Source organism: Plectropomus leopardus, chromosome 5 (assembly GCF_026936395.1).
Source record: "Plectropomus leopardus strain MGB_pleo_1.0 chromosome 5, ASM2693639v1, whole genome shotgun sequence".
Taxonomy (NCBI): Eukaryota; Metazoa; Chordata; class Actinopteri; order Perciformes; family Serranidae; genus Plectropomus; species Plectropomus leopardus.
In genome coordinates, this window is record NC_142180.1 from 934121 (window position 1) to 952597 (window position 18477).

Here is an 18477-nt window from a genome sequence, read left to right on the forward strand (position 1 = left end):
AAAAGTCCACCTGTCCAGGAGAGAATTACTTCTTTGTGTCATGTAGGAATGGAAGTTGAGACTTAACATTCAAAGGGTCTACTCTGATTATAAATAAAATACATGATAAAAAAACATTTACAGCATAATTTAATAGATAGATATATAGATACTTAATAGCTGAAAATAGATAGATATTAAATAGCTGAAATTGAAACAGAATACAAAAGAAAACAGAATGTGGTGGTGAGCATGAGGTGTCTACACGAGCTGAAACTGCTGAATTTTTAGGAAGGTCCATATTAGTTTAAGACAGGGTGTTAAGACTTGAATTAACTTGTATGAGCAGCATGTTGCTAACACATAAACCTGATCTGTAGTGAAGAGGAAGAGCTGTAAGCATGAGTGTTTTGTGCCTGAGCTTCCAACATGCTCCCCCTGCTGCTGCTCTCTGTCCCTGTGTTTCTCTGTCCATGCTAGCAGCTGTCTAACATAACTGCGTGTTTTTCCAAGTGTCTGCTTACGTCAGTTTGCGTCAAGCTGTGTGTTTCACTGTCCATGCCGCCTGCTGTTTGTCCCATCTCTGTTTGCCTCCAGAAAACAGTTCAGATGAGGAAAACACCCCAGTGCAAAATAGGTTCACACGTAAGTTTGCCTTTCAGCTTGACACATTGATGCTGACGGGATGTTTGAAATTGCTGCTTTGATAGAAATGTAGTGCATAATGGATATTTTGGATTTCTCTGTGAAATGATGATGTATCAGTTAACAAACAACTCATCTTAAAACTCGACAAAACGCAAGTAGTTGTCAAACTCCAACTCAGTTCATATACCTTTACATATTTACATGACACTGAAAACCAATATTGGAGCTGTTACAGTGGATCAAAGTGTGAGGCAAGTGATTTCTGAGTGGTTGGGGACACCTCCTCAGTTACAGTAAACAGAAGGAAAAAACAGGCAACCTTTGCATCCCACTTAAGTGCAGCTCTGGATTGGCAGTGGCTACAGTTACATGCACACTAACATTTTCCTGTTATTCCCGATATGACAATATTCTGAATTTGATGGATGCCACGTAAACATTTTCTTTTTAAGACATGTGGGATAGGCTGGTATTATTCTGGTTTTAGGAGCATTATTTGGACATGTACACTCCCAATTTGGAATATGGGTCTCAACTGGGGGTTTTACTGCAGTTTGCGACACACCATTAACGGTTTGGCTCTATATGTTGTACAAGGTAACTTTATTGTAATTTTTCTTAAACTACGTTAAAGAATAAATTAAATTTTAACGTGATCCCTAACTCTGCTACATCTTTTGGCATCGAAGGAGGAGTTGAGGAGTCTCACAGCCTGGGGAAAGAAGCTGCTCTGTAGTCTGGTGGTTCTGCAGCACATACTTCTGTATCTTTTTCCAGATGGCAGCAGGGTGAACAGACTGTGGCTGGGGTGGCTGCTGTCTTTCAGTATTCTTTGAGCTCTGTGCAGACACCTCACTTCACTGAGGTCACTGATGCTCTGTAGATGGGAACCAGTGATATTCTGGGCAGTTTCAATCACTGTAGAGCCTTCCTGTCCTGGGCTGTGCATGAACAATGCCAGTTGGTGATGTTTCCAGTCAGTATGCTTTCCATTGCTCCTTTGTAGATGTTAACCAGGATCTTGCTCTGGAATTTAGCCGTCCTATGTTTCCGTAGGATATGTTGTACACAAACCAACTCACCAACAGTTTGTAAAGCTAGAGATGCTGCAAAAGGGCCCAAATTCCTGGTCAGAAGGAGAAACACACCTGCATTTAAACTTTTTAAAGACTTGGATATCAACAGTTTTTGGATATCCACAAATGTCACAGCACTGATCTTTTCAAAAGGGTGAAGGAAGGAAAAAGAGTCAGCAGTAGGAAACTGTGAATCCTATTTTGATACAAAGAAGCAAATGACAAGAGGCTCCAACTGTTCTACTTTACTATATTTTGATGTAATAAGCCACATGTTAGAGCACATTATTTGGAGGATGCAGAGCTTTATGTAAACAGGAGTGTTAGTGAAATATTTTCATTAGACATGTAGCAGCTGATTGGGAATATTGTCTTTTTTGGAATCAGGGCAAAAACTGGACTATTTCATGCATGTAAATGTCCTCAATGAAGGCCTCTGCTGCACCTCTCATCTGACATTACTCATGGCACCACAGTGCCAGTATTTTATTTACATGTACAAATGAAAATGAGAGTGTATGAAAATGAGAGTGTGTGAATGTCAACACACTGTTTGGGTACACTGGTACCAGGGAATGAGAGGGCTGCTGAATTTTATCAACTCATCCTTCAGCTCCATAGATGTAGCAGGATCAAAGACAAATGAAAGTTCTTTTTTTCAACTTTGTTTAAAAAATGACTAATAAATCTACCTTCTACTGTCTTCTTCCATGGAGGTTATCAAAGTTTCACTCTTTACAGGTACTCTGCCCTGCACCATCTGTGAGCCAGTGTCATCGCTCTCTCAACTCCTTCCATCTTTCAGGCACCAGCACTGGCAAGAGTTGAATGACTACAGCAAGTCATCAGATGGGCACCTTCCTTTTTTGATGTTTCGTCAAATTAAGCCCATGACACATCGGGAGGGCTTATCAGCAGATCCAGCATCCTGGGTCTACCCCCTGCTGACCACCACCCAACTCTATGCCATGGGTCCTTCGACAGGTTGGCTCTGCCACCTTACTTCCGGCTGAATCCAAATCCCCTGCAGCCGACTTCTACTGGTAGATTCCAGGCCTTCCACCCATTTTGCTGGCTCTTGAGGATAAGGGCTTGATTTTTCTTGAGTTTGCACTTGTATGCCTCCTCAATCCTCTTTTCCCAGGGTACTGTTAGCTCTATGAGCACCACCTGTTTAGTACCCCAAGACCAATGGACCATATCTGGTCTGAGGCTAGTGTGGGCTGTCTCCTCTGGAAATCTGGACTGTTTCTTCACGTCAACCTGCATCTCCCAGTCGTTTGCTGAGGCGAGGAAGCCTTTGCTTCGCCGTCCTGCTGCAGCAGTCTCTCCCGACCTGACGAAGTTGATGAAGTGGAAAGTTCTTTCTATTTTTTTCTTGCCTGTTCTACCCCATCTGCCAACTGAGCCAAGATCTTGTCGTGATGCCCCCGGAATTTCCTGTCTGCCAGGCTTGACTGGCACGATGAGAGGTGCATGCTCCAGGTTAGCATGGCTTCCAGCAGAGCATGCAGCTGGGGCTCTCTGCCAACCCCCATGTGTGGAGGTTTGATGGAGTTAGACGGAACATAACAAGAACTTTATCCGATGTCATTCCATACTCTAGATGTCCTGCCAGGTCAGGGCCCTCTCTTGTACTCCCTTCCACCTTGACCAGCTGCCCTGCTTCTTCATAGCTACGGCCTTGACATGCTGGGTTTCCTCCTCAGCCTTCCAGATCTCTTTCTGCACCATGCTTCGTTATTCCTTTGGGTCAGCTTTTTTCCAGCTTGTTTTGGTTGAGCAACCCAGTCCAAGCCTGCCCTGGGCTACTGTCCCAACAGTATCAGCATGATGGAGTCGATCCTCCACCTTTGTCAGTGCTCTGCTGGCTGACCATTTGCAGCCCGTCCTGACCACAAAGCCTGCTTGGAGTACTCTTTCGTCCTTGTTGTATTGCAGCATCATGGCCTGTTATGTCTTTGTTGCTTTATACTCCTTGACCACTGATGTTACAGGCAGCTGCAGCTTGCTGCCTGTGCTGTACAGTCCAGTGGAGGGAAAGCTTCTTGGTACACCCAGCCATCTCCTCAGATACGTTTTGATCGTCCTCTCCAGTCCCTTGATGTGTTTGTTAATTAATATTTCACATTTTTAACAGAGAAAGTTCCATTTTATCCTATTCAGAGGTTGTAGCGGCAGTTTGTGAAGTGAAATTTTAACTAAATATTTAAAAAGTCCTTGAGTACTTCAGTTACTTACAAAGTAAGTCCCTAAACAAATGTAGGTGCAGAACCCTGCCAGTTCAGCCAGCACAGACAGCCATCAGTGTGCCAGAGTTCACACCACCCTGCCAATCTGAACTGCACTCTGTGCTGCACGCCTGCACAAAAACAGTCCAGTTAGCAAAAAGGAAAATACACATAAATAGCCCAGTGTGTAAAGGATGAGTAGACATCCAGGTTTGAACCCAGATGCACAAGTCAGAGACAAGATGAGTTCCTGTTTATTAGTGGTCTAAAACATGCCAGAGTCCAAACCAGGCAGGCGGGCAGGCAGGCAGATCCAAACAGTCACACCTGTGTAAAAAGTGCTCAGGATGACAGAACAATAGGCTGCAGAGCTAAAAGACAGTCTGGCAGAGACTGAGTGGAAATAAGCTGCTATATATAGTGTAGGGGGGATGGGGAGAGTGGGAACAGGTGGAACAGGTAGGTGGGGATGGTCAGGTGATGGGAATGGAGGGAAAGGTGATTACTGCAGGACAGGAGAGAGAGCTGGATCTGAAATGAAAGAGTCAATGTGTGCCTTGGGAAAAAAATGGAGCAGGCAAGAAAATGAGGAGTTGTACCACACAGCTGCTAAAAGAATAAATAAATTTATTTATATAGTAGCTCTCAAATAGAGTTTATGAAGTGCTTTGAAAAAGAAAGCAAATCAGAAGCGAAATACCCCAGAGGCAATGTAACAATGGAAGCCAAACTGTAATGTCAACCATTTGACTCTATTGTGTTAATGACATGTTCTCTGTTTCCTTCCTACTAAGATCTAATGTCCCCAACATGTGTGCAGATATTGGAATATGAAGAACATTCCCAACATGTTTTTGTGGAATGTGGAGCATAAACACTATGGTTTTTCTCTCTCTCCTACTTATTGTGTTCAGCACAGTTTACAAATGGCTGAACTGTCCACACCAGTATTACAGTCTCTTCTAATAAGTGAAGCCTTCTATTATTTGTAAGTCTTTGGAACCTCCCAGGGAATCCTGGGTAATTTCAGCTTGTTATCATTCTGAAGTCATCTAATACTGCTGCTTTTGCGCTGCTTTCCACGTAAGATCCAGACGCCAAAAGCAACCTTTGGCATCCACATGATATTCTGCTGGACGGCATCAGCTGAGAAACCAGCCAGACAGAACTGGTTGCAGTGTTATTATACGCGGGCAGACAGTACCTGTAGAAGTCCACTGTAAAGTTGCAACATGTGACGACTTTGGATAAGAACATGTCAGTGAGTTTAGCCTCTAGGCTCATACAGACCAGCGAAACAGTTCCTCAGTAGATACCCAAATGAAAATTAATGACATGTAGGACTCTAGACTCTGGCAGCCCTGGCAGGCTACTGTCCATACCTGGACTGTGAATCTGCAGTTTGGTTAGACCAGACGAGAGAAGTCCTGACAGTCAGTAGGAGTCTGTGTTAAAAGATGTGCCAGAGTGATGTGTCTGTCTTTGATTCACGCTACTTTGTCGTTTCACTGAGTTTCTCTCTCCTTTGAGCAGCTCATAAAGGCTTCCAGCGCTTCGATGCTCTGGAGCACAGTGATTGGTTGAGTTCTGGCCAGACCGGGGCAGGCCTGGCTCCCCGCCAGAGGTTTCTCTTCATCAGCATCCTGGACAAAAAGGTGACTTGGCATATGGAATCTTGTGTGTTGTGACTAATGCTGGGCATAGATTAATTTTTTTAATCTAGATTAATCTCACTGCAATCCTGTAGTTAATCTAGATTAATCTAGATTAAAATTATAGATTTGAATTTTGCCAAAGACATTCAAAGTAATATCTATCTATCTAAATGATGAAAATGCATCACAAAATGCTTGAGAAAGCTGTTCTACTATAATATTTGGTAAAGAAAAATAATGTTCCATAAGATTTACTTTGGTGTTTAACTTTTTTTTATTTTGTTAAACACAGACATTTAGGAACACAGGTTCTGTCTCCATGTGGAAAAAGCTTTTTCCTGCTAACTGGAATGAACAGCAGAGGGCGCAGCCTCTGATAACATGACCCTAACTGAACTGTGGGCCTACATTAGAGGTCATGAAGAAGACCATTAACAGTCAGCAGCTTTGTGACACGGCTTGAGCCGTCACTCAGGCAGACCAGCTTCCGCCTTGTTCACGCCCCCTCCGCGTAATTCGACCAGGTATACATCCGCGCCTAAACAACGAAGTGAAATTGGTGCCTTGCTCACTGTATAGACCCAACTTAGTGAAAAGTTTATCGTGCGATAATTTCCTTATCGCGCAATAAGAATCCCGCGTTAACGCAACACGTTAACGCCGTTAACGGCCCAGCACTAGTTGTGACTGTCCCTAAGGCCAAAAAAATTACAGAGCTCTTCCAAATTCAAAGGCTAGTGAACACATCTGAGCACTGAGTTTTCTCCCCTCGCTGGTCCTCTTGAAATGGACAAGAGGACCAGTGAGGGGAGAGAACTCAGTGCTCAGCTGCTTCAGAAGAAAGAATAGTCTCACTGACACCCAGTTATATATGCATGCAGATAGTTATTTGTCCCGGTTTGACATGTCTGTCTGATGTCTTCCCTTGACCCTGACTGAAGAGCAGCATACTGAAGGGCAGTTGTCTTACCTTAACAAGCTAGAGGGGTGCAGTCATACAATAATGGAAACACATCTACGTATGTAGGCGTGTTTCCAGTAGATTTACGCAAAATGATATTGCGATATTTTCGAAATGTTGATAAAACACAATGTTCTGCGACTTCTCTCATGATAGCATTACAATAAGCATGGTGATGGATGTTCGAAACATCAGCAGGTTGATTTCTATTGCAGACATCACACTAGCAGTCATTAATTCCAATCCAAGGCCACGTATGAGGGATTTCTGGGAGGTGATAGTCCACGATTTCACATAGGAATTGTGGATTCAAAACTTCAGGATGACCTGCTCAACTTTTAAAGAGTTATGTGAATAACACCTCTTGTAGCTCCTGCTGCAGCAGTTTTGCGAAATTTGGCTTTTTCAAATCACCTAAAAAAAAAACAAAACATTCATGCAAGTGTAAATACGTTTTTTGTTTTTTTTTTATTGACGTGTTTCCATTAGGTGTATTTTATATTCGCAATTTCAATTTGTGCAGTTTGAAAGTTGATGGAAATCTGCCATCTGATGTCTGCACTGCTCTGCTGTTTACATGCCACAGCTTGTGTAACTATACACAAGCTGTGGCATTATATATATATATGCTTATATAACTATACTATACATACTATCTTATGTATGTGTTTGACTTGTCATATATCATTTTGTCCCCATCACTGCTGCAGGTGACTCTGTACAGCTACAATTGGTCTGTGGACCTGGGTGCCTCCCTGAACCGGGAGCTGGTCCGCCTGGTGAAGTGGCAGAATGCAAGGGCTCATGTAGTTCACTGTCTGCTCAACCAGAAGATGGGCCTCTTCCATCACTACTGCTTCTCTGATGCCCCACTCCATGAGATGGACTCCAAGCAGGTAAAGACCCTGGCACAGGTACAACCACAGCAAACGGGATAAAAAACTGAGACATGACAAAGCTGTTGTTACATAGGCTACATTTTATGACACTGCATCTTAACCAGGCCCTGCAGTAGTCTGGCGACCTGTCCAGGGTGTACCCCGCCTTCCGCCCGATGTCAGCTGGGATTGGCTCCAGCCCCCCCGCGACCCTTATGAGGACAAGCGGTTACAGAAAATGACTGACTGACTGACTGCATCTTAACCACCTCAGTGATCAGTTACTTGTTCCTCTGAAATAATTCAGTGGAAATTGCTACAATGTTTCTAAAATGGAAGCTGTTTCAGTTTTGGGGGTACTGGACTATATCAGGATGAGTAGAGATTGACATTTGTAGGCAGAGACAGACGGACCTTAGCGAACTTTTAAGATGAAATAAAGACTTCATCCATCGGTAGTCACTATTGGACCACACAGACAGCATGTTAGACTGCTTTAATAGACATGCTCACTAAAAAGCAGCTCCAGTGCCTTCTGTTTTACTCTGGCTTCATGTGATGGGGGGAGGGAGCTGCCAGCTCAGGTGGAATCAGCCTGTCAGGACAGACTGCACATCTGGATTTACAGTGTTGCAGAGGGGAGCAGGTCCTGGGGCAAAGTTCATCCAGCTGTTGTGTCCAGGCAACTCCCACATAAGTGCTGATGTCACTAGCAGTATCACAGCCTGTTTGACATGTGCTTGTCATGATGTTTCTGTTGGAGCTTTTTCACTGACAGCAGCTCCCTGCTCCTGCTGTTGCTGCTGCTGGACATCAGCTTGACAAGAGCTGTGAGAGTGAGCCAGTAAAGATGGGGCTCTTAAAACCAAAACCTGCTAAAAGATGCTGACCTGCTCGGTAGAGCTGAGGGGAACTATTGCTATGTGTGACCTCTTACACATGTCTAGACAAATGCAAAGTAAAAGTAAAAAGTCCTGTTTAGTGAGCTTATGGAGGTTAGAAATGTGAGTTATCACAAATGTCAGTGTGATTTCTGGATGTGGGTTTCTTACTTTTGGAAACCTAAGAGTTGTGCTTTGACTTTGGTTCCTATAGTGCCTATGCACTCCTTCAGTATGTAATTTGTCTGTTGTCACGTGACAGGAACAGACCAGCCTCACTGTTTAGATGGATGTATATTTGTTCGCTAATATTGACACTATAAACTTACATTAGATGCTGAGTTATTAGTAAATTGAACAGAATTTTTAAGATTTTATCCATTCCAGTCCAAACTCAGTGTTCCAGAGGACATTGTCTGTCAGTGCTGGCAAGCAGAGGATGTCACATCCTCCTGTCACCTGCAGCTGCATCACAGTGTGCTGTTGCTTTAGTCAGCCCTGCTCTCTGCTGGTCATCCTGTATTAAAAATAGAACTGCAGATCAATATTTGACTGATGGAACAGGCAGAATTCTCAGCCAATTGACTAAGAATTTGTATTCTTGTTGACTCTTTCCTCTTTGTATTTCCTGCCCTCTTCTTTTGATCATATCCTGTAAAAATAACCCTGTCACAACAACAGGCTTGTTTTTCAAAATGTTTTTCACTTCCTCAAAGCTATTTAGTTCTTGTCAGTTTCAATTTCTGCTCTTAGATTATTAATGCTGAGCTCTTGCATAGAGAGGTTTTCAGTCTCTAAAGTTTCTTTATGGTGTGCTTCCACTGACACAACTGTTAGCTAAACATAATTTAACCATCTTCCTTCACTCTCCTCCTCATGCTCTCATGAGTCGGCTGTCATATCAGCCTCACTGTTCTGGAGTCTTAACAGGAAGCCTGACCTCTGCTGTGTTGAGGATTAGCTAACTATAAACTTGCTGTGTCTGGTGTTGAAACAGGTTGGAATAATGCAGATAGAGTAAAAGCCCTCTCTCCCTTAGCAACTGCTGTTAAGGTAAAACGGTTTTCTGTCATCACTATAAACGACCCTGTCCAGTATAAGGCCACCAAGCAGCAAATACCCTCACCTGTGGAAGTAAAAGGCTTAGACTGTTTGTAAATCATCCTTTTTTAAAGTAGGTTTCCCCGACATACATCATTTTGACCCTTTGAAACCTGGATCAGCATCAGAACTTTGTGCTGTGTTCAGATTGCTTTCATGAGCAATTTGACCCTTTTGAAACCTGAGCAAATTGGGTTGATTTTCTTTGTGAGAAATAAGTAAAAGGTGACAAGAATATTACCTAAAATTAGTTTTTTAAAAAGAGGGGAGGATTATTAGGAAATTAAAATTAAAAAAGGAAAAAAAATCCAGAAACTATACTTCTAATTATAACAATTTTATATTTAGAATCTTGTTACAAATAGTAACACAATAAATAATAAATACATAATAAGAACAATAAATACAATACATTTGTAAAATAAATACATGTTGCAGTCATATCAAAAGCAGTTCTGTTCTGCTAAAATTATGTAATACAGGACTCCAACTAACACAAATCCAATGATAATTGTCCCTCAAGGCTTACTTCCTGTTGGCAGTAGGTGGCGCTACTACGACTAGGGAAAATTGTCACACAGATGTGTTCAGGGCGGGACCCTTAACAAACCTATGAAGTTTCAGGCACATCTGACAATGTAAACCAAAGTTACAACAACTTCCTGTTGTATGGCGAGACACCTAAATTCTACGCCACGTAACGGGAAAACCGTAAAAGTTTTGCGCGGACCTGTGATAACTTTTCATCACCGAGGGGTTGAGAATGGACACACCAGTTTGAAGTTTATTGGATGAATCCTGCAGGACAAGATGTCAGAAGTACGAGGCCTGAAATTGCCAAAAAAGAACACAAAATTCAAAATGGTTGACTTCCTGTTGGGGTTGGGTGGTGGGTCTGTCTGGGCACCAAATTTGGTAATGGTGGGTGAAACAGGCTGTTAAGGGATGCTGTGGAGCCATTTGCCATGCCTGTTTTTGAAACCACCAAAATAAGACATTTTTCACATACCACTTTTCATGAGTTTTTGAGCATGTTTAGGCCTCGTCATATGGGTTAATACGTCCCAGCAGCTCATTTCTGCCCCAAGGAGGTTCATTTGGCCATGGTGACATTGACATAAAGCATAACATGCAGGTGAGTTTAAATGAAGAAAGGTTAAAAACTATAGAAAATGTCAGGTTCAGTGTTGCTCTGCCCTGCTGTGTAGAACACACTGTAGCAGAGATTTATTAGAGCAGCATTTTACTGCACACAAGACACCAAATGCCCTTTTAGCCTTCCCCCTATGGCCAATTACAAAACAAGCTCAAAGAATAGAAAGAAGCAAACTTTTCCTTTCCCTCCGATGGCCCTGCTCATCATCTATGCATTACTAATGAGTGCGGACAGAAGGCAGAGTCAGAGCAGCAGAAAATTTGCCTGAACAGAGCTTCATCTGTCATGGTCCTGATGAGAAGCAGAGGGAGCACCAGTGCACAGTTTGACCCTGCAGCCTGCAGGCGTGCTGCAGCCAGCTCTGCCACACTGGGGCATCTGGGCTCTGAGCTGCTCCGCTGAACTAACTTGCCCCAAAGTTCTCTCAACAGCAACAAGGGCACACAGACCAAGCTCTGTAAATGTGGCTATCTATTAATAATACTCATCAGTACTAACATGCAGTGTGGTTATATTCTATATAATGTCATATAGGATCTGTTACATCCTGGTGTTAAAGCTGAGTCTGCAGACATCAATGAGCTCATTCCTGTAGTTTTCAGAAAATGCTCAGTAATGTAATCTAACTTGAATATTACAGAGATTCTTGGGTGCGGCATTATTCTGTGAAAGCACCAACCCTCTCTGCTTTTGATGCTGCATACGGCCAGTCCTTTAATTGTCTTTGCTGTCTATTTGTTGAGCATTTATTTTCAATTCATCCAATCCTTTTTCACTGATTGACTTTTTTTGATTATGTCTTTTCCAGGATACAAACCCATTCTTAAGCCCCTCCATGGAGCCTGATGCGCTTCTGCGTAGTGCAGTTCCTCCTTTGCCCAGTAAAGAGCAGGGCAGGCTGGGGGGCTCTGGACGGAGTCTTGCTCCGCTCCACTTCCCCTCTGAGTTGCTTCCTTTTGACGAGGCTCTGAGGGACGTGTGCACCATCCGACCCTTGATGGAGGGGGATGTTGTGGCCCAACATGGAGGCCAGCTCTTGGAGATCAAAGCTGCTGAGCGAAGAGGTTAATACACCTACTACTACTAATGATAATGATATCATTGTTATCCAATGAGCCAATCAAAGACCACACTTGACAGGAAGGACAATGTCTCTGTGTTTGTGCTGACAGAACTGGAGAAACAGATGAAGATAGAGAACCTGTTTGTGACTTGGCAGCAAAGGTCAGCCCAGTCCAACATGCCCATTTCAGTAAGTATAAGTCAAGTAAGCCAAGTTTAGAGAGCAACATACAGACAGAAATAGAGAGACAGCCTTAATAAAAATATAAAGTATATTCGCAACTTAAAAACAGTATTGTAATAGTGGAAGGATAAGATCCCTCAGCTGTTTAATTCCCTAAAATACAGAGGAAATATTTTTTACTGTCAGGGTGATGTTTTGTTTTCATTTGGATACCAAGCTGCGTTTCCATCAAAACCTTTCGGTACAATACCTTTGGAACCAAAAGTAACCCCCACAAACGTTTACCTAGACCTTAGATCTGTTTGGTGTTTCCCCTGCAGACAGTACTCTTCAATTAGGGTGGGGTTGTTGTCGCTCTCTGCTCCATCCAGCAGCACTCGCTGTATTTCCTTGTTCACAGGTGATACAGAGTGAAATCTGCACCCTATTTACCGTCCACAGAACAGGACTGCATGCCGACTTTTCAGAACAAAAAAGAAAAGGCTGCAGTGAGAGTCTCTCTCTATGGGATGTTTAAACTAGTGTTGTTCCTGGAGCACACAAGAACAACACTCCACCAAGTTTTCATCTCCAAGTGATGATTAGAATATATGCAGTTCACACAATCTGGTCACAATTAAATACTTAAATACCAAATCATTACTTAAAGTGTGACAGTAAAAACAGGTTGAATGGTAAAAGTCATATTGAAATTTAAGGTTTGTTGATTGATGCATGTCGTCATCTTGTGTTGAGTAGCATTACATGTGAATAAAGTTATTTTTTCTCAGTCTCCAGCTGCTGCTTGAGGCTGCAAACATTCATTTTATAGTTAGTGTTTTCTAAACTTGTCTTAGCATCAACAGTGGCTAAGGCAGCCACAGCTCACCCCTGATCAGAGTAATGATTCTCTGCTGACCAATCAGCAGACTGCAGTGTTTCTAGCTCCACCTTTTAGTACCAGATGAGTATGCTAGGTACCAAAAAAATAACAAAAAATGGGGACCCTTGCAAAGGTACCAAAGGAACCATCCACAACTTTTCACAATGGAACCACCCACAACTTTTCACAATGGAACCACAAAAATATGCATACTAAACTAAGCTGAACTGACCTGCTGGTGGAAATGCCCCATAAGTCTAATTTGAGGCAAGCAACCTCAGTTTCAACTGTCTTTTTACGTAAATGTCTCTTTACCTGTGGGATTGTGGGGACAGAAGCTTTGTAATTGTTCAGTAGAGGGACAGTGAGGACTAAATTATTTGTAAGCAGAATCATATTTATTGCCATTTAGGTTTTCACTAACAATAAATTTGCTTTTTGGTGCATACAATAAACATAGTAAGAGGAACACAAATAAGGCAAAATACTGTAACAGTCAAAAGCATTAATGTAGAATAGATTGCCACTGGATGAACTCAATGAACTATTATCGGGGTGGGCGATAAATTGAATACATTCGAGGTATTGCAGCTTGCTCCAAATGCGATATATAAAATGACTATATCTCAAACATAAAAAAATTGTAATATAAATTGTGACCTCGATTTTATAAGCCACAAGCAAAGACTCACTTTCACTCACACAGTAAACTAATCCTCACAGTTAAAGACACTGCGATATCTGTTTAACTGTCTGCTAATGCTAATATCCAACTGTTTACCAGAAGCTTCAAGTCCACAGAAAAAACATCGGCACTTCCTGCTAGCCAGGTCCTTCAAAAAAATACACAGAGTCCCGCTTTGATTTATTTAATTGGAACAGTACATCATTATAAAAGTACTTAATTTAACTTCCTTAAAACCAGATCTTATTAAACGTTATTATAACAGTAGTGTATTCAACTTTATTACATGACAGTAGCTACTTTAGTTAACTTTATCGATCTTGTCAAGTGACGTAACTGCTGTCCATTCAGTGATTTTGTATTTTAGTAGTTAAGTGTCTCATTAAGTATCTACAAAAATCTGAGTGAAAATAAATGTTCCCAACTATTAGAGAAAGTAGCTAAAACTGCTCATTTTGAGGATGACAGGGTTTCTCCAGACTGTGTGGGCTTGGAGGATCATGTTTTGATTGACACCTCCTTGGATCCCACCTCTGTCAACTTTCTCTCATCTCCACGATGACAGCCATGAAGCAAAGCAAAGTCGGCATGGTACAGCTCTGTCTGTTCCAGCCCTCTGACTCTGGCTGTGTTTCTAAATCCAATCTGACTCTCTGCACTAAAATAAGAGAGCTGTTGCTAGAAGCCACGGAGCGTTCTGTTTCTCCATGAATTAACCAACAGTTAAGTTCATTACACATTCTTTCTATTCAGCACTTTGCTGCTCCTTTTCCCCAGACAGAGTGCCCAGAGTGTGCTCTGACATTCCCAGAGTGCACTGCTGTGGATAACCGAACAGTACATTCCAACAACACTCCCAATTTACCAATGCTCTAGTTTGTGCCAGAGTGCTCTGACAATCAGAGTACCAGAATCAGTTTGTCAAAATATTACATTTCACTCTGTCACTGAATGGTGGGTTTACAAAATTCTTTGTAATTGATATTACTTACGCATACAGTTAGCATAACATAGTACATGTGACACGGGCTCTTTGGGGGGATTGAACTCCTCGTGGTAGGAGCGGCCATTTGGCTGATGAATTAGTCTGCCATTTGTTATCAAAACTTTGAATGCAATGATTAAGTAGGGTTACTTAACACTAGTGCTGTATTATTAGTTTATTCCTATTATTTTATTGCTTTCCCATTTTTAACATCCTCACTGGTGTGGATCTGTATTACGCTGGTAAAAGCCAGCTAACATACACAGACACTGTGTGTTACACAAATATCATTACATTAGCTGAAGACTTGCCAGAATGACATCACCACATCTGGTAACATTACATCTACAGTATTAGCAGAAGCGTTGAGGGATTCAATTTGCCTTGTATTACTTTAATATAACCACGCCTAAATAAACCCTGCCTCAGGGTATATATTTCATATTGAGATTAAGGATTTGGGTTCCCAGAGGCTTTTAAGCCATATCGCCGACCTAAACTAGTAAATGTGATCTGACTGTATCATGGAGCAGCTGTGGCTCAGGAGTTAGAGCGGGTCGTCTATAATCGAAAGGTCAGCTGATCAGTCCCTGGTTCTTCCATTCAGCATGTCGAGATATCCTGGGCAAGATACTGAACCCCCACCTTGTATGGTAGCCCCAGCCACCAGTGTGTGAATGTGTCTGTGTCTGAGCGGATGAGATTTGTAGTGTAAAAGCATTTTGTGTGGTTGAAAGGCTAGAAGACGCTATACACGTGCAAGTCCATTTACCAATTACCATCCATTGTCAGACCAGTCCTTGCACCAGATCTCCCGTGTAGGATCTATTGGGGAAAATGACAAGGTTGAGCTACAATGAGTCCTGTAGACTTTATTCTTGAAAGCAAAGTTTTTCAAGTCTCGTGTATCACAGTTATTTCAAGTCTCTTAGAATGTTTCCTTCTGCGATGTCACCATCTTATCCTGACATGGATGTCTCAACAGGGGACAGATTTGGAGACCCTGAAACAGTCGTCCAGGCTGGTCCACTACTGTGCCACCCCTCTCCTCTTCGACTCCATCTTCCGCAAGCAGATCCAAGAGGAGCAGATCATTCAACCTCCAGTGAAGGTATGTTTGCTGTCTGACTCAAAGGGAGGTGACAAGAAGAGGAGGTTGTTTGTGTTTTGATTAATTTCTGTCTTTAGATAGTAGTTTTATGATTCAATACTCACACACTCACAACTGCATACATTAAAGCTACACTAGGTGACTTTTTTTAGTAAATATGACAAAATGATCATATCCTGATCTTTGTACACAAGGCAAATAGGTAAATGGCCACAACAAAGTCCCCCCCTTTACACCGCCCCTGCATTTTTAAACTGAACCAGTCAACTCATTCATCATCATTCAGCTCCAGTGTGTGATTATACACCACAACATAGCATACCACAATCAAAAGAGGCTTGACAGGCATGACGTTTAACACACAAGCATCTGCCTCTAACATGACATAAAAAATATGCGTCAGCAGTGCTTTCTAAACAAAAACAAAGGCATAACATGTCAATTACAATTATTTACCTTCTCTGTTATATGGCAACTGTTCTCGTCCTCTGCTCAGAGGGTAAGGAGCTCCTGAATCTCACTGTTTGTGTACATTTACGGCTGCTGTCATCTTTGAAATAGCCGCTGTACTAACAGCTGCTTTTTAATCTCCCGTGTTGTGGTTGCACTCATGAGCATGTCGTCAAAACGTTGTCAAAATGTCATCAAAATGTGACATCTGTGCCACCAAAAGTTCATGTCACTCTGCAGTGACATGGCCCAGATTCAATTCCAACATGCGTCCCCTTGTTGTGTGTCATTCCTCCTCTCTCTCCCACCTCTCCTGTCAATCTATTGCTGTCCCGCATTAAAAAGAAAATCCCCGCCCCCATCCCTGCTACTATTCAACTAGATATTTAAGGGCCTTAAACATCTCAGGGCAAGTGTTGGCCATGTGCCTGTGCCTGAGAGATTTCTTTCCCCAAGTCCTTCAGCCCTGCCTCCTTCATGGGTCAGGACTTGCTCGGTTTAGTTTCTGCTGCCCGACTGTATCCCTAGTTTAGGTTAGTAGTTGTTCCCTGCTGAGAGTCCTAAAAAGAGCTTTTCTGAGAACCCTTTTAAGTCCAACCAAAAGTCCCTCTTCATGGCCACCCTTAAGTCCTCCTGCACCTGACTTTTAGTCTCTCAGAAACTGCTCTCCTTCCGCTGATTCTGTCTTCTGAGCTCTCCTAGTCTGAAGAGGCCTCTCTCTTTAGCCTGAACTCCTCCACTGCTGGAGTCTCTCAGTAAGTGCTTGTGCTACCACTAGCGGCAGTCACCTCAGCAAGGAAGAATTTGAACATGGCCCATATTGATTCCAGGACACTTTGCACCCTTCAAGATGGCTGGGTACTCTGAGACAGTCCACCCGTCCCTTTGTTTCCATTTAGAAGCATTTAGGATTGTGGTTATTCAATTCATTAAGTAATACATGGGAGTAGGTCTCAATTAATAGAAAATCAGTCGAAACAGACATTTCAGAACCTCTAACCGATGTAATCTTGCCCATGTCAGTTATTTCGGTTGCTTAAAAATTCTGTTAATCCTTTCCCCACCGGGATTACTCTCACGCATCTGGCTTGAGTCTCATACTTTTGGGCTCTGTCTCAGGGTCTCACCACACCGAGGAAAATCTCACAGCAAAACACTGCGACAGCAGAAGTGTTGAACAAGATGTAATGCAGTGAATGACTTTGACTCTAGGATACATTCAGAGCTTGTCCTTACAGCACAAGTGTCTGAATGCACGAACAGACAATCAATCAGCGGTGCAAAGGGACTTCTTTAGACTTCTACAGACTTTGATGGAATTATTTAGAAACACCTGGACGCATCTCTCTGTGTCTCATCCAACTGCTTGCGCTGAGCTCTCGTTATTATTACCAGGGGCAGATGTAGTGATTTGGGGGCCCGGGGTCACAGGCGCATTGCCTTTTTTTCAACCTTACTCTAAGTGGGAATGTTGGCAGGCTGTTGGCAGCTATAGAGGAAGTAGGCCTACTCAAAAGTTTTTTTTCCTCAGTTATTAAATTATTTAATACCACACAGCAGAATTTCAATTCAGGGTCTTGCAGTCAGGAGAGGTTGGCTCATTATCAGCACAATGGGCTTAGATTTACCTGAAGATTGTTTCAGATAGAGCTTTCACTCTTATACATAGACTGTAAATTAAGATGGACAATGCGCCCCCACTTACTCCCACTATGCCTAAAGTGAGGTTAAAATATCCCGGATACGAGCATTGCCATCTTGTGAGGGTGATGTCGTTGGGAGCCCTGCATCTGCCCAGTAAAGATGTCCGTGGTGGGGGAGTTCCTGCCCAAACACTCGCCCAACCAATCGTGAGCAGCTCTGCTGAATGTGAGCTTATGGATTGGCTGTCACAGCTGTCAGTCATGGCGGAAAAGCCCTCTTTTGTATAATTTAATAACTGATTAAAACTAAACTTACTATAAAAACAAACACTTGAACAAACATAAGGGTGATGAGAACTACCTTCAGTGACAGAAGCCACGTCAGTGTCTTATAGTAGGAGGAAGTCCCTCCTCCAGGGGAGGGGTCACGTTTGTCTAGCGGTTAGGTGTCATGTCGTCCATCTTTATACATAGTCTATGTTCTTATATAATAGTTGATAATAAATATACCGCATCATTGGTTTATTACACTCCAACACACCATGGTCACATAAACCTGTGTCAGTGAAGTATAGGGCAAAAAGCAAAACAAGAAAACACAAAAGAATGCAAAAAACAAAATAATCATTCATTAATGGTGATGATGATTTTAGGTATAATCGTGGTAGGACACTAAGCTGACCAAGTCAAACAATCTGTTTTAACTCAGCAGATATTAGCCATAGTTTAACCCTTTGACACCTGGAGCGACATCTTGTTTTGTCGCATTCAACATTTTGTTGTGCTGCTCTCAGACACCTTTTACAGTATTTACACCTTTGAACCCTGAGCAGATTTCTGCAATTTTGTTCATAAATATGAAAACCAACTTGGTTCAAAGTTTTCCACAAATTGCAAGAAATTAGTAGATTTGGAGAATATTTTAAAAA

At 42.3% G+C, this 18477-nt stretch overlaps 1 protein-coding gene across 7 annotated transcripts in view; it reads left to right on the top strand.

Moving 5' to 3' along the window:
- szt2 (SZT2 subunit of KICSTOR complex) overlaps positions 1 to 18477 on the top strand; it is a 191834-nt gene that overhangs the window by 143668 nt on the left and 29689 nt on the right. For 6 of the 7 annotated variants that reach the window (XM_088077346.1, XM_088077350.1, XM_088077349.1 and 3 more), the window contains 6 exons: positions 577 to 624; positions 5468 to 5589; positions 7261 to 7446; positions 11375 to 11630; positions 11739 to 11818; positions 15330 to 15455. In XM_088077346.1, the coding sequence (XP_087933472.1) occupies positions 577 to 624; positions 5468 to 5589; positions 7261 to 7446; positions 11375 to 11630; positions 11739 to 11818; positions 15330 to 15455 (818 nt within the window). The remainder of the gene's footprint in view (positions 1 to 576; positions 625 to 5467; positions 5590 to 7260; positions 7447 to 11374; positions 11631 to 11738; positions 11819 to 15329; positions 15456 to 18477) is intronic. The other variant, XM_088077348.1, reaches the window with a different exon arrangement.